Raw genomic sequence first — 14,916 nt, forward strand, 5'->3', positions numbered from 1 at the left:
TTCTTAGCTCCTTGAGTTAACTTTGTAGTTATTTTTCATCACAAAGTTCCCTCAAAGAGCCTCAACTTAATTGTAACCTTTTTGCCATTGTATCCCAATGTTCTTGGCTTAGAAAAAAATTAGTGGTACTGTATATCAGTTATCAAAATGATCTGCATGTGTCAGTGGGGACCTCTAGCGACCCAAGTTATTTCTGCCTCTGCTGGATGTGGGTTTACATGCACTGATAATAATAGCCGTTTGAGGGCGCTTTTCAAACCGTGCGATGGGATTGCACTTTCTGGGTGAAGTAATCTTGATGCTACTTAGTCCGCATTGTAATGACGAAAAGACTTTTTCAAGTAAAGAACGTGTCCAAATAATCAATACGTTTTCATATAGATAACGCTCCATCGAGAAGATAGGGAAGGTACATACAGGGAAGGAACATGCTGATGACCTAGCAAAGATTCTCACTCGGCACTAGCAACAGTTTCGTGCAGATTAACCTTAGTGATTCTGGGAGTGTAATCATCGTCAAAAGCTGTTTGTTACCTCCATGCAAAATGCAGGTATTGTTGTTGGTGTGTCAGTGTGTGCTGGTGCGTTTCCTTGCTTGCTTGAGTTTCTGGATATTTGTGGTCAGCGTAACGTGGCTGGATTGATTTTTCATGATATTTGGTATGTGGGAAGGTCTTGGAAAACGACGGTCAAGGTCAAGTTTGGGTCCTCCTTGTGTGTGGCCTTGGTACTGAAGCAAAACTTTTTTTTTGACCTCGAAGTGCTATGGTCTTGATGTTTTGGTTAAAGGAAGTAGTAGTGTATATTTGGGTCCCTAGCTGCATGCTCTGGAACTGCAGGGGCGTTTTTGTCAAGAAATACACCGAATTGCCAGCACAGCACCTTATGTACGGAAGGAGGCCATGCGAAGGTGTCGCAAAAACTCAACAACCCTCTTTCAAGAACGATAGCAGTACAAAGTTCATTCTCAAATACATCATTTATTTGTCATTGTCATTCCATCATTAGAGAAATAATATTTACAAAAGAGTCCAGTTTCTGTCCAAGTGCATACTTAATGATCTGACACCGTACTGTATATATCAGTAGCTCTATGCTCACACAAAAATGCTTTTCCTTTTGAAATCTAGACGTCAATGAAACAGTACAGCAGTAGTGTAAAATAGGTAGCAATACTTAATGTGCGAGAAAAATATATCGAGCATAATAGCTGCAAACTTTATCAGTATGCCTGTTCTTTGGAAATTATAGACCGCACAACATTCACTTAGATATTCATCCAGAAAAATACAACTTTAGAAAATAGTTTTGAATTTCACTTAGATTTAAATTCATAAATTCTAATACTACATGTTTGGTGGCAAATACATAGATACACGTCCATTGACTGTTAGCTTCAGTGGACACAATAGCAAGTAACTGTTAAGAGCGTTCTCATGGACTTGGTTAAACAGAATGGCCTAGAAATGTGAAAAGTGGGCAGTGGAAAGCATATCAGTACTGCAGCACTATGCATGGCTAAGGCTTGTTTCTGCCTGTCTGTTTATGTGTCTTATACGCACACACACGCGCGTGCACACAAACACACACGCACACATACACACACACATGCATACATACATACGCACACACATACATACATACATACATATATAAATTCACACACACACACGCACACACGCACACACACACACATACACACACAGATACATACATACATACATACATACATACATACATACATACATACATACATACACATGTACATACAAGGACCAGCCCAAAACAGTACTTAACTCCCATGGTGTGAAGTAAAAAAAGCAAACTTCCAAAGAGACATACAAAACAACTAAACAAGCCGGAGCCATGTTCGCTGCTGGGCGATAAGAACACAAGACACTCCCCAGCTATCTATCTAGCACCTATGGCTACTGGCCTTCCTCTTTAGGAATCTGTCTCGTTGCTGACTTTGTTGAGGTTGTCGCCGTGTTCGAAGTTGTAGAGTACGTTATCGAAGCCGTCGTACGCTACAGGCAGCCCGGTGACCTTGACGGCGTCGTCCGGTCGCATGTTGTTGTACGCTATCCCCGACTCGGCCTTCGCCGCAAACTCTGTGGTTGCTCTGTAGGCATGGAGAGGGGACATTGGATAAGAAAAACAATCATAACATGAAGAAGAAAAGATACGTTAAGCAAGGAGAAGAATCGTACGGAATTGAGACGCAATGAAGAATGAGAGCATACTTCAAGTGTACATAAAATTGACAGGTTCGAGAGAGAAAAGTACGGCTCTTTCAGTCGTAATTGTTGTCTTTGGCTCATGTTCACAGTATTTTGCTAGGGGATAGAGGAAACTACGACAACTATACACAGAGCCTTTTATACGTTGATGAAGGGCCTTTTATCCCTTTCCTCACTAGAAGAGGACATGACATCGCCTTTTTGGGGCCGTAGTTGTCTACCCACTGTATCTATGGCACGGTATTGGAAGGCGGAACCCAACCCTCTCCTTCCACCGCCTTTTACATCCCCAACCAAAGTCAGGTACCCATTTTTACACCTGGGCGGAGTGCCCAAAGGCAAAGCATCGATGGCATGTCAAGGGATTCGAACCCAGGACCTCCGGGTTCTTGACCATACACCCTAACCGTTACGCCGTTACACTCTAACGTAAAAGAAATTCACAGACGAGAAATACTCACTTTTTTCTCCTGAAGAGGACGAAGCCAGCCGCAGCTATTACTCCAAGTATGACCAGCACAGCTATCACCACACCGGCCACGCCACCTGAGGACAAACCTGTACAAAGAAGCACACAGAATTAGGCTCGCTCCTGAAGCTTTGCCAAAAATTCATTGGTCTCAAAAAAAAATGTAATGTTAAGATGAAGGAAATGTAAACCTTTGTTGACAGTAGTCATATTGTACCTGGCATACCTTATCAACTAGTTGGTATAGAATTCGCTTAAATCTCACATTTATATTTACCCAGACCATCATTTTTGTACGTCCTTGAAAGATGGAATATTTCTTAACATTCTTACCTGACGAGTATTTGTCATTGTTCGGTAGATCCTCGCAGTTGTTTTTGTCGCCCGGTGTAGGGTAGGCCAGGACGAATTGCGACAATGTCTTAGGGTCCACGCCCTTACATCTGCTTAGAGATTCGTCCATGTCATCTGGGTTGTGGCGGCTGTACTCGTGTAGCGCCTGTTGTCCCGGGGTGAGGGTGTTCAGGATGAGGTTACTGCCGTTCCAGTAACTTGTGGAATACACCACCGCGTCTAGGAGGTTCTCTGCCGTCACAGTCATGCCACCATAGTACCTAAATGAATGAATGAGTGAATGAATGAATGAACGAATGAATGAATGAGTAAATGGAGGAAGGGAGGAGGGGAGGAAGGAGGGGGAAGGTGAGGGGGGAAGGTGAGGAGGTGAGGAGGTGAGGAGGTGAGGAGGTGAGGAGGGAAGGAGGGGAGGAGGTGAGGAGGTGAGGAGGGGAGGAGGGGAGGAGGGGAGGAGGGGAGGAGGGGAGGAGGGGAGGAGGGGAGGAGGGGAGGAGGGGAGGAGGAGAGGAGGGGAGGAGGGGAGGAGGGGAGGAGGGGAGGAGGGGAGGAGGGGAGGAGGGAAGGAGGGAAGGAGGGAAGGAGGGAAGGAGGGAAGGAGGGGAGGAGGGGAGGAGGGGAGGAGGGGAGGAGGGGAGGAGGGGAGGAGGGAAGGAGGGAAGGAGGGAAGGAGGGAAGGAGGGAAGGAGGGAAGGAGGAAAGGAGGGAAGGAGGGAAGGAGGGAAGGAGGGAAGGAAGGAAGGAAGGAAGGAAGGAAGGAAGGAAGGAAGGAAGGAAGGAAGGAAGGAAGGAAGGAAGGAAGGAAGGAAGGAAGGAAGGAAGGAAGGAAGGAAGGAAGGAAGGAAGGAAGGAAGGAAGGAAGGAAGGAAGGAAGGAAGAATTACCCATACTGTTACTCTTAAAACACATGTTTATAAAGATAAAACAAACGATTTTTAAAACAGATCAGCCAAAGTTCACAGTACCTTCCTCCGGGGTTGTAGTACAGCGCTACCCCGTCCTCGCCGTTCTGAAGAATGTTCTCATTCTTCTCTAGAACGAGATCGGGCCGAGGGTCGACCGCAGCACTCCCGATGACGAAGACACTCTCCGGTGCCACCTCGTTCCCGGACAGCTGTATCACGTTGTAGGCGAGGTCCGTGGCGCCGTTGTAGAGGACTAGGAACACGCCATCTAGCGACACTCTGAGTTTTGCAGGGTTGTAGAGCTCGATAAACTCCGCCGTGTCGTAGGAAGGGTTGTCGGCGTTGACTTCGTTGATGACGAGGCCCATGGGGCTAACGGTGGCGGCGGTTGCTGCAGAGCCAGTGGGAGGAGGGAGGGTAGGGAGGGGGGCGCAGTTGTTGGGTCCCCCCGGTGTATGGTACGTCGACCGGAATTGTGAGAGCGTGATGCGATCGTTGCCGCCGCACCGACTCACCGACACATCCGAGACAGTAGAGCTCTCTAGTACCACCTCCTGTCCCGGCGCAAGGCGGGTGATGAGTTCCGTGGGACGGTTATCCCTGGCGTAAACCAACACGTCAACCAAGAAAGCGTTCGTGGGTGCCATGCCAACGGTGTACAAGTCAGAAACCTGGTTATGGTTGTGGTACATGGCCACGGCGTCTGGACCGTTCTGCAAGATGTTCTGGCCGGTCGGAAGGACCAGGTCAGGCCGAGGAGAAACGTTGCCTGACCCGATGACAAAGTAGCCGTTCGGCTCGATGGCTCGAGCTCCGGTCAACTCGATGACGTCGTAAGCTCGAAGGTTGGAGCTACCATCGTAGAGGACGAGCACCATTCTGTCCAACGGGTGTGCCCTGGTAGAGTCAAAGTTGTAAAGTTCGATGAATTCTTGGTCGTCAACACCTGGGTTGTCTGCGTTCACTTCACTTATTATTATAGGAGGCGCGCAACGGTTCTCCCGTCCTGGACTCGGAGGTGCTACCTGCCACAGTGTGAGTTGGAAAGGCGTCATGCCACCACACCGACTCAGAGTTTCGTCCATCTGAAATTCGCGGTCGTCTTCGTGCAGTACCGACTCGCCTGGCGTGAGGGCGCTGATGAGCTGGGGGTTGGTGTCGTTGTACTGCCTGGAGTAGACGATTGCGTCGATCAGATCCACACCCGTGGCCTGCATACCGATGACAAACTGGCTAGGGCTGCCGAAATACAGCCCCACAGCGTCCACGCCGTTCTGAAGAATGTTCTGCGAGTCCATGAGAACTACGTCCGGTGACGGCGTCACGTTTGGTGACCCGACGACGAAATATCCGCGTGCAGGGATGGAGTTTCTAGACAAGTCTATAACGGTGTACGCGGCGTTGTCGTGGCCGTTGTAAAACACCAGCACCACGTTGTCAAGGCGAACGGTCACGCTCTCCGTGTTGAAGAGCTCGATGTATTCCCGATTGTCGGTACCTGGATTGTCCGCGTTGAGTTCGTTGAGGACAACCGCCGGGGCGGGGTTCGTGGCCGACGTCGGGACCGGGGAACAGTCGTTCGGTTGACCAGGAGTTGGCAGCATGACTCTAAACTGAGATAAAGTGATGGGAGAGTTACCAGTACAGCGACCGATAGACTCGTCCAGCTCGAGCACTCGGCTGTCCTCGTGAAGCGGCGGTTGCCCGGGAGTCAAAGCTGCCGTCAGACCAGCGCCGCTGTCGCCACCGCTGTTGACGTAAACGACGACGTCAACGAGACCGTCACTGGTGACGTCCATACCGGGGGAGTACCGTGACGCATCACCGTAGTACAGGGCTATGGCGTCAGGGCCATTTTGAATGGAATTATTTCCTACTTCAAAATCAGGATTCGTGTTTCTGGTCCCGATGACGAAGTAGCCCTGGCGGGGGATAGTGAGACCTAAGCCGTTGAAGGAGAGAACTCGGTACGCGGTGTTGGTGTTGCCGTTGTACAACACCAACACGAAATAGTCCAAAGGCACGTCACTGTTTTCTTTGTTGTACAGTTCGATGTACTCGTGGTCGTCTACGGAGGGGCTGTCTGCGTTCATTTCGTTGATGATGATTTGTGATACCGGCGGGGTCTGCGTTGTGGTGCGGGGCGGTAAGGTGGCTAGCGGGTTGCAGTTGTTAGAGGTCCCGGGGGTGGGGACCGTCATACGGAACTGTGCGAGTGACAGAGGATCTTGTCCGGAGCATCTTCCAAGAGATGCGTCTCCTGCAGTAATGTATGCAAGTTCTAAAGCCGGTTGTTGTCCCGGAGTCAAGGCGTCGATCAAGGCTGACTCGCTAGGGGGCGCGTATTTCGTGTGGACCAATGCGTCTACGAGTCCGACGGAGCTAACTGTTGCCCCCACGGCTATGTCACTTCGCTGGTAGTGCAGTGCCACAGCATCGATGCCGTTGTGTATAACGTTTTCTGCATTAGTGAACACCAAGTTAGGGGTAGGTGTGACGTTTGTTGACCCGATAGTAAAATAGCCGTTCGCAGGAATAGATCCAGTCAACTGAATGATCAAGTAGGCTAGGTTATCGGCGCCGTTGTAGAAAACAAGTTGAAAATCACTGAGATCAACGTTTGAGCTGCCTTTGTTATAAAGTTCGACGTATTCTTCTGTGTCTATCCCCGGCGTGTCGCTGTTTAACTCGTTGATTATGATTGACGGGACGATGGTTGGGGTTGTAGGAGCCATAGTGGGGAGGGGGGCGCAGTTGTTCTCTCCTCCCGGGGTTGGACGAGTGGCTTGAAACTCCGACAACATAACAGGGTTTAAACCACCACACCTACTGGCCGATACGTCTATGTCAGTGCCGCCTGCGTTTTCGTACACGATTTGCTGACCCGGTGCTAACGTAGCCAAAAGGGAGTCCGCAGTAGACCCCGTTCTTGTAGCGTACAACACGACATCGACCAAGTTCGCCCGCGATGCCGTCATTCCAATGATGTAGTCGTCGGCGTTTCCGTAATACAGTGCCACGGCGTCAGGGCCATTCTGGATCGTCGCGTCACTCACAACGTTGGGCAGAGGCACGACATTGCTGGAACCAACGGTATAGTACCCGTTAGAGGGAATGGTTCCTCCCGATAGATCTATCACCGCGTAGGCTCGATCATCCGCGCCATTGTAGTACACGAGAACTAAACCGTTCAGATTGACAGAGGTGGAATCTTTGTTTAAAAGTTCGACGTATTCCTGGTCGTCTGTTCCAGGATTGTCTGCGTTTACTTCATTTATCACGACGTTTGGGGCAGTAGTAGATAGAGTTGTGGTTGGTGAGGGCATGGTGGTTGTTGCCATGGTCACAGTCGTTGGATTCAAAGTCGGTAGAGGAGCGCAGTTGTTTTCTCCACCAGGGGTCGCGTAGGTTACCCGGAACTGAGACAGAGTGTTCGCGTCGAGACCACCGCAACGACTTATAGACTCGTCTTCCGCAACAGCCTGCTCGTTTTCCACCACGAGTTGCTGACCGGGAGCCAAGACATCCGAGAGACCAGCGACCGTATCTCCCGCTCTTTTTGAGTAGATCAGAACATCGCGAAGGTTAGTGTTAGTCACCGTCATGCTGATGGTAAAGTCGCTGGGGTTCCCGAAGTAGAGAGCTACGGCGTCGGGACCGTTCTGAATGGTTAGGCCGGTTGTTACGATATCTGGCCGAGGGTTGACGTTAGCTGAGCCGATAGTAAAGTAACCACGGGCAGGGATAGAGTAACTGGATAAATCCTGAATATAGTAAGCCTGGTTGTTCGCACCGTTGTAGAAAACGACTACGAAGTTTCTGAGGGAGACAGTGACGGAACCCTTGTTTCGGAGTTCGAGATATTCTTGGTCGTCAACCCCGGGGTTGTCAGCATTCAGTTCGCTGATAACAACGTCCGGTATGGGGTTGCTAGTAGCTCCGCTCATCGGGGTGGTGGCAGGGACGGTGGCGGGTGGAGGGACCGTCGCTCCCGGCGGGAGAGTGCAGTTGTTCGCGGCGCCAGGGGTGGCGTAGCTGGTGTTGAACTGGGCCGTGTTGAGCGCGTCTGTGCCGCCACATCTGCTCAGGGACTCGTCCAGAATGTCGAAGTTCTCATCTTCGACGACGATGCTCTGTCCGGGAAGGAGGGTAGCTATCAGACCGTCTGCTGGCCTGCCGGTATATCTGAGGACAAAACCGTACACATATCAATCACAGTGCATTAAGACATTTCAAGACTGTTTTAAAACCAATATAGTCAACAGTTCTCGTACTACTAGGTTTTAAACTTACATCAACAGCGCCACTGAGAGTTTGATTGTTTTCTGCTTGCGCAATTGTTCTTGTCACAAGGTATAGCCACTTATTTTTCGTTTCAGGGCATCCTCATTTGAGGTGAAGCATGATGCTTTTTCATGTAGCTAGTGGTAGTGCAATGCGGCTTCGCTACGGCTCGCGTTTTTGCCCAAGCACACCGGGTCACCCCTACTCTTTTCGATAAGTGTGTTGGGTTCTTTTACGTGCAGAGGTTTGACGCTTGAGGCTAATGCCTGAAGCTCCCTCATACACGGGGCCGTCTGCTTTACGTCACCATCCGAAATGACTTTAATGACAAGTAAACTAGGATGCCATATCCCTACCTGGAGTAAACGATGGCGTCTACAAGCCCCCCACTCGTCACATCCATCCCCACAGAAAAGCTGCCCGGGTTTCCGTTGTACAACGCCACTCCGTCCGGTCCGTTCTGAAAAAGGTTCGAGTCCTGTGGAAGTACAAAGTCCGGCGTAGGAACCACATTGTTCGACCCTATCACAAAATACCCCATCGCTGGGATACTTTTTCCCGTCAGATATATAACATCGTACGCTGTATCGGTGGCTCCGTTGTACAACACGATGGTGTAGGTATCCAAGGCGACGACGCTGTTGTCGGTGTTGTAAAGTTCGATGTATTCTGTGTCATCTGACTGAGGGTTATCGGCGTTCAGTTCGTTGATGATGACGCCAGACGACACGGTATGCAGAACGGCAAGGAGGGACAGGAGTTTGCCGAGCATCTTGGCGTCTCTCTGGAAATAAAGGTAAAAAGAAATTAGAATTTTTGCAGACTGCACACATTCCTACCAATCGGCTCGCCCCTGAGGCTTGACCAAAAGAACTGGTCACTGACATCTTTAAACAAACATAGCCCTAGAGCTTAAAATAAAAGTATGACCAACCAGCTAGTACTATGGTGGCGTTCCCCTATCTCTTGTCCCCAATTGTGGCTTAAACAACCAATATCAAGCGTGCCTATGAAACCACACCACTACGCATGCCCAGACAAACGTACATAGATCATTTCTGTTTCAGACAAAAATACTTTCAAGTAAGGCTGTCTATCAAAAATCGCAATACGCATGTCTGTTTCGAAGGTAATGGGTCAGACAGAACTTTGTGCCCCCTAGTATTTGAGAACGTGTCGCAGTTCTCTACTTTACAGAAACTTTGGAGAGCAAAGTCTGGTGATAAGTACTCTTCATGCTTAAGGTAGCACGTTCACAAGACGGTAACAGAATAAAGGTACAAAGATGGCACGTCCTGTTGTCTAATCTTGGCACGTGCACTGTTTTACAAGCAGATGTTGGAAGGGAAGCTTGTAACTTTTCTGCCTTCCTTTGAGATAGGTTGTGTGTCAGAAAAACCGAGGCGGTCAGAAAATGTTAGAATCTTTCCTACCAATACCTGCTTGGAAATTAAGTTTGCTGTTTACACACAGAGACAGACACTCTCTCACACACACACACACACACACACGCACGCACACACGCACACGAACACGCATATACACACACACACGCACACACACGTACATACAGTCACACACACAAAGACACAGGCACACACACGATCACACACACGCGCACACAAAGACACTGAGAAACACACACACACGTCGGAGGCACATTATGAGTCTATAGGTCCTTTGTTTCCACACCCGACAATCACTTGTGTGTCTATTGGTTCAGCTGCAGTATGAGCGTGCTGTTCACGTGAAGCACACGCCAGAAACATGAACACGTGCTGTTACGTTACCAGTCAGGGACCGACGGACAAAGCCATCATTCCACGAGCACGTGTGACACCACTCTTAAGGACAAGGGGTAGAACTTCAGACCTTAGTACAGTCTCTTTGATACAGCAGTTCCCGTAAGGATACAGTCGCGTTCATCATACGATTTTCGTCGTACGAATATCTCCTATTCTATGACAACATTTCCCATAACAACACAACTGAATATTGTACGACTTCTTCACAACCGTACCAAGGATGTTGTAAACCTATCGTACGTCGTATGTGACTAGGGTCTTAGCAAACATTATACCACGAAGGGGAGTGAAAAGAAAAAGGATAACATTGCAGTCTACACAAAGACACAAAGGTCACATGGCTACACGTAACGTTACATGTACAATGGTACTCCTTCAAGGATGCCAATTTTGGCAGGTAGGACTATTGATATAAAGGATTGAAGAACCAAATGGTAAATTGACTCAAGCAAAACAACATACATGCGAACAGTTCAATCCGAAGTCATCCTTTGGGGGTAAAATGGCGACGTAGTCACGTTAAACAACTGAGACCTGCACGTTCTAATAATGTGGTCTAGAGAGTACACAAGACCCCCCTCCCCCTGCTACAAAACTAGTGTAGTACACATGGTCTGACATACTCAACAAGAAACAAAGAGAACGTATTCACAGGTAGCGATGGGAATATCATACTTGTTTAACTGATTATTCACTCCTTAGTTTACTTTCCAGCATTTTAGGTAACGTAATTGACACGACAAAGGCATGGAAACTTCCTTATGCTTACTATGGTCTTACAATTGTACTACATGTACGGTAAGTTGTAACAAGGATATAAAACCTCCTTGGTTGTAACGACAAATATAGCTATAATAGTGAGATCTCAAGGTAAATGAAAGGTCTATGTTGTGTCTGATTAGATGATATATGTGTATAACATTTGGCGCAATTTTCTAACACCCCTGCGATGTTTTAGCAGACTGTCGACAGGTTCTGTGTTCTATGTTGGACCTTTCGCGCCATTTTGACATTTTGGCGCCAACCTTAACTCTTACAGTCGTACATTTTTCTACTTTCCCACGAGTTGTGGCATGTCTACAAATAGTCCAACATGGCACACACATGTACACACTTAAGAAAGCGTAGCTGATCAAAGTATGGTCCATTAACTTTGATAAAAGGTACACGTCTTGGTACGTGACTCTGAGTAACTCGTGTCACCTAAATCATGCCTGTGACTCAATGTTTGCTACGGCTTGCAGTCAATAGGTTGGGTCCTTATAATCATAACGCATATCCTTAACTACAGAACAATGTAAAAACTACACCGCACCTACCTATAAGAATGCAACACCTTGCTGGCAAAATCCTCAACAGAACTCTCTTAACTCAGTCAAAGTATCAGTGTGATAAGACACTACGAAAGGACCGTCTTCTGACGACGACGTTCTCTAGGTCTTGTGTGTTTTAGGCGGGAGTGGGAATTAGGACAAGGAGGTCAAATCGAGATAAGGCACCAGTTTTATTGACCAACCTTTCAAAAACCGTGGCGACGAAGGAATGGGTGTTTAACTGCGGTCATGTAATGGGTGACCAAATGCACGGGGCGAGGTACCGGTTCCCGCCATAAAACTGGACCGCTGCAATTAAATTAACATGGGACGTTGTGATTGGTCAACCGGGCTGGATGGAAAAGTAGCCTCCATCTCAGGCTCCACTGTCGTTGTTTTTATCTTGACGATTGTTTTTATTTTCACTGTTTTCCCTTCACAATCGTGTTGTAGTAAACGGAAACCTTAAAAATACGGTTGTAATCGTCAACCAATACCTAACGTTACATGTAATCAGTGAGTTGAAGTTGAAGTTATATTTGTGAAATGCCGTCCACGAAGCCTGCTGTGGGGGCTAAACGCTGATGGTTTGACAGCGAATCATGTCTTCTTTGTGCATCACTCGGCCAAAGTACGTCTGACTCAATATAGAGCACGTACGGGGCACACCTTTAACCTGCCTGGCCCCATGGGCAAGCAGAGCCACACACCACGTGTACAAAATAAACCCCATGTCAGTTTAATCGTACAAAACAAGAGCGAATCATTGGCCAAGCAGAGGCATACCATACCACGTGTTCAAAATAAATCGCAAGTCACTTGCAAAACAAAATGAATTCGAGTGGCCAGGGCGCAAAAGAGAGAAATTCACAATATATATCATAGAATACAAAGGAATCATTTGATAGGGTATGAGGTAATAGATCACTCCGAATTCCCTTTATCTGTACTAACTTACTAGAATGATGCGCTCAGGTCAAGATGACTTGTTCAGCTTTAGGTAACCCTGGGTTTGTAGTAAGAAAGAAGCTTGCGTTGGCCACTGCAAACCAGACGAATCTTACATACGACAGTAGTATCACCAAGTCACTCATACATGATGTACAATGTCCGTTTATTATATAGGCCACCACGTTACGTGACGTCACGTTCACGCCCAGTACACGCCCCCAAGGTAGATAACGTAATCACGTAACCACGCTGTGTTAAAGTAGACTTAGTCACTACTGATTAAAGTCCATGCCGAGTACATTGTACGAAACAATACAGAAACACATGTAGTGCGCATGGCATAATCATTTCGTCCGGGTGCCAAGACCTACCCACATGCATAAAATCATACACATCGATTCTATAACTTGACTTAGAGGGTTTGCAAACACAAAAGCACTCATACGACCACGTGCAATGCCAACAACCACACCCTTCCCCAATATAATCTGAGTTAACAAAGATCTTAAACTTACCAAAAGATCGCAGCAACCACCAAACAACACACGTATGTCCGCTATAGACCTTCTTAATTGCAAGAGTGCTCTTCTAAGAAGCAAGAACTGCGATGGTTTTTGGAATCTTTAGGGAAGACGACTTCCTGTGACGTATTTGAATGTTTAAACAGAACCGGCTGGTACCGCCTTGACTCGTGTGACCCTGGCCTTCCATTTCCTGTACCTTACAAGCCAAACATCCGGGACTTGTCCCGTTGTTTGAGGTCTCTCCAAGTAGACGTGTGGAGGGACACTTGTTGTACCGTTTGCTGGCTTATCTCCAAGTAGATGTCTGGAGCCGGATTTTTACACTTTTTTGGGTGTTATGTACGTCTCTTATCGTTGTGCGACATTCGCACGATTAAAAAGACATCCAGAATGCTGCGAAATAAAGTGAACAAAACAACTCTAGCCAAAAATCATTGTAGTCTACCAGTCCTGTTTTCTGCATTAAAGCTTTAAATATGCTGGTTCCTGTTTCCATGGGAACGGAAACTTGGCAGTGCGGACGAAAGGCTGAAAAACGTTCAACTTGATATCTTTTCGCACAGCATTTCCCATCAGATTAGTTTCTAGTTACAAAGAGGGAACTGTAGGACCAGCTTTAAACTTGATTATAGATAATTGATTGATCTAGCACAATCTCCAGTCACATTGGAACGCTTTGAAATGCTGAATTGCATACTTAGGTGTTGAATACTTTGAAAGGAATAAACAAACAAAACTACAACATCGCAGGTAGAAAAAAAACCCACAAAAACACGTTGTATAAACTTAAGGTCGCAAGAAATACTTAAACAACGGATATTCAACTAATTACAAATACTGATCATACATATTTAAAATGATACAAAAAGATACATGATAATAAATGAAACCAAAGAGATTATTGATAGTAATGGTATGGGAGATCTCAACTTGACTGTTTATCTAAGAGAGGTACGAAATATTTTATAACGCTTGGTTTTGGCCAGATCGGAGTAGAGTAGAGTAGAGTAGAGTAGGGTAGGGGTAGGGGTAGGGTAGGGGTAGGGGTAGGGTAGGGTAGGGTAGGGTAGGGTAGGGTAGGGTAGGGTAGGGTAGGGTAGGGTAGGGTAGGGTAGGGTTGGGTAGGGTAGGGTAGGGTAGGGTAGGGTAGGGTAGGGTAGGGTAGGGTAGGGTAGGGTAGGGTAGGGTAGGGTAGGGTAGGGTAGGGTAGGGTAGGGTAGGGTAGGGTAGGGTAGGGTAGGGTTGGGTAGGGTAGGGTAGAGCAGAGCAGAGCAGAGCCGAGTAGAGTAGAGTAGAGTAGAGCAGAGCAGAGCAGAGCAGAGCAGAGCAGAGCAGAGCAGAGCCGAGTAGAGTAGAGTAGAGTAGAGTAGAGCAGAGCAGAGCAGAGCAGAGCAGAGCAGAGCAGAGTAGAGCCTCAACAGGCGTGACCATTACTGAATATACGTTATACAACAAACGTCGCTTTTCCAAACACGTGAACACCGCATGACAAGTCGCCCCCTATATAACATTTGTCATTTACCTAATGGTAAACTAATGACTAGATAACAGTACCCCAATTTACTGTTAGAAAGATAGCTGTTAAATTGTGATAGGTCCGCAAATATTCTGGGGCTTATAAATAGCAAGTAAATATATAGTCTGCAGAGAAAGACAGTTTTCATGTTTAAGTAGCTATAGCCACGCTGCCTTATCCAAACTAGGCTCACGAGTTCTTAAAGGCGCCGTTGGGAAAGGGAGGAAAATTGCTCAAGCGAAAGGTATGGTAAAATGCATTTTTTTTAAAAGAGTCCTTTTGGAATATGCCATTCAGTGTCATATGTTGTATTGCTACTAGTACTAGTACGCTTTATGTATAGCGATTGTTTCACGGTAAGGGTCGGTAAGAACTAGACTCTCCTCAAGACTTTAACTCAAGTCGCATCTTAGGGAAAAGGTAAACATTAAGCATGTTACGGAATGTGTAACCTCCAAAAGGAAAATACGACAAAAAGTGTACTTCTATAAAAATCATCATTTTGAATAACGGTGTATATAGCTACCTCATTGTGGGGTCGTGCGGCGTAACGGC

The 14,916-nt window shown here is 47.2% G+C and overlaps 1 protein-coding gene across 2 annotated transcripts; it reads right to left on the reverse strand.

Moving 5' to 3' along the window:
- Positions 1-960: 960 nt before the first annotated feature.
- Positions 961-13,016, reverse strand: LOC136422981 (uncharacterized). 2 transcript variants are annotated; one of them, XM_066410952.1, is made up of 6 exons: positions 12,837-13,016; positions 8,609-9,036; positions 4,029-8,153; positions 3,043-3,323; positions 2,702-2,798; positions 961-2,122 (listed from the first exon to the last, which is right to left on the reverse strand). In XM_066410952.1, exons 2-6 carry the CDS (start codon positions 9,022-9,024, stop codon positions 1,945-1,947), a joined length of 5,097 nt encoding a protein of 1,698 aa, XP_066267049.1. In that variant the 5' UTR covers positions 9,025-9,036; positions 12,837-13,016; the 3' UTR covers positions 961-1,944. The 2 variants fall into 2 exon arrangements, with proteins under 2 accessions (XP_066267049.1, XP_066267050.1); XM_066410953.1 differs by lacking the exon at positions 12,837-13,016 and adding an exon at positions 12,329-12,462.
- Between the last annotated feature and the right edge of the window lie 1,900 nt (positions 13,017-14,916).

The sequence above is a fragment of the Branchiostoma lanceolatum genome, chromosome 17, assembly GCF_035083965.1.
Source record: "Branchiostoma lanceolatum isolate klBraLanc5 chromosome 17, klBraLanc5.hap2, whole genome shotgun sequence".
Classification (NCBI taxonomy): Eukaryota; Metazoa; Chordata; class Leptocardii; order Amphioxiformes; family Branchiostomatidae; genus Branchiostoma; species Branchiostoma lanceolatum.

Excerpts from the sequence above, each read along its gene's own strand:
- LOC136422981 (XM_066410952.1), bottom strand. The coding sequence starts at position 9,024 with ATGCTCGGCAAACTCCTGTCCCTCCTTGCCGTTCTGCATACCGTGTCG. Across the intron at positions 2,799-3,042 it reads CAATGACAAATACTCGTCAG|GTTTGTCCTCAGGTGGCGTG; the intron begins GTAAGAATGTTA and ends TTCTTTGTACAG. Across the intron at positions 2,123-2,701 it reads GTCCTCTTCAGGAGAAAAAA|AGCAACCACAGAGTTTGCGG; the intron begins GTGAGTATTTCT and ends CCATGCCTACAG.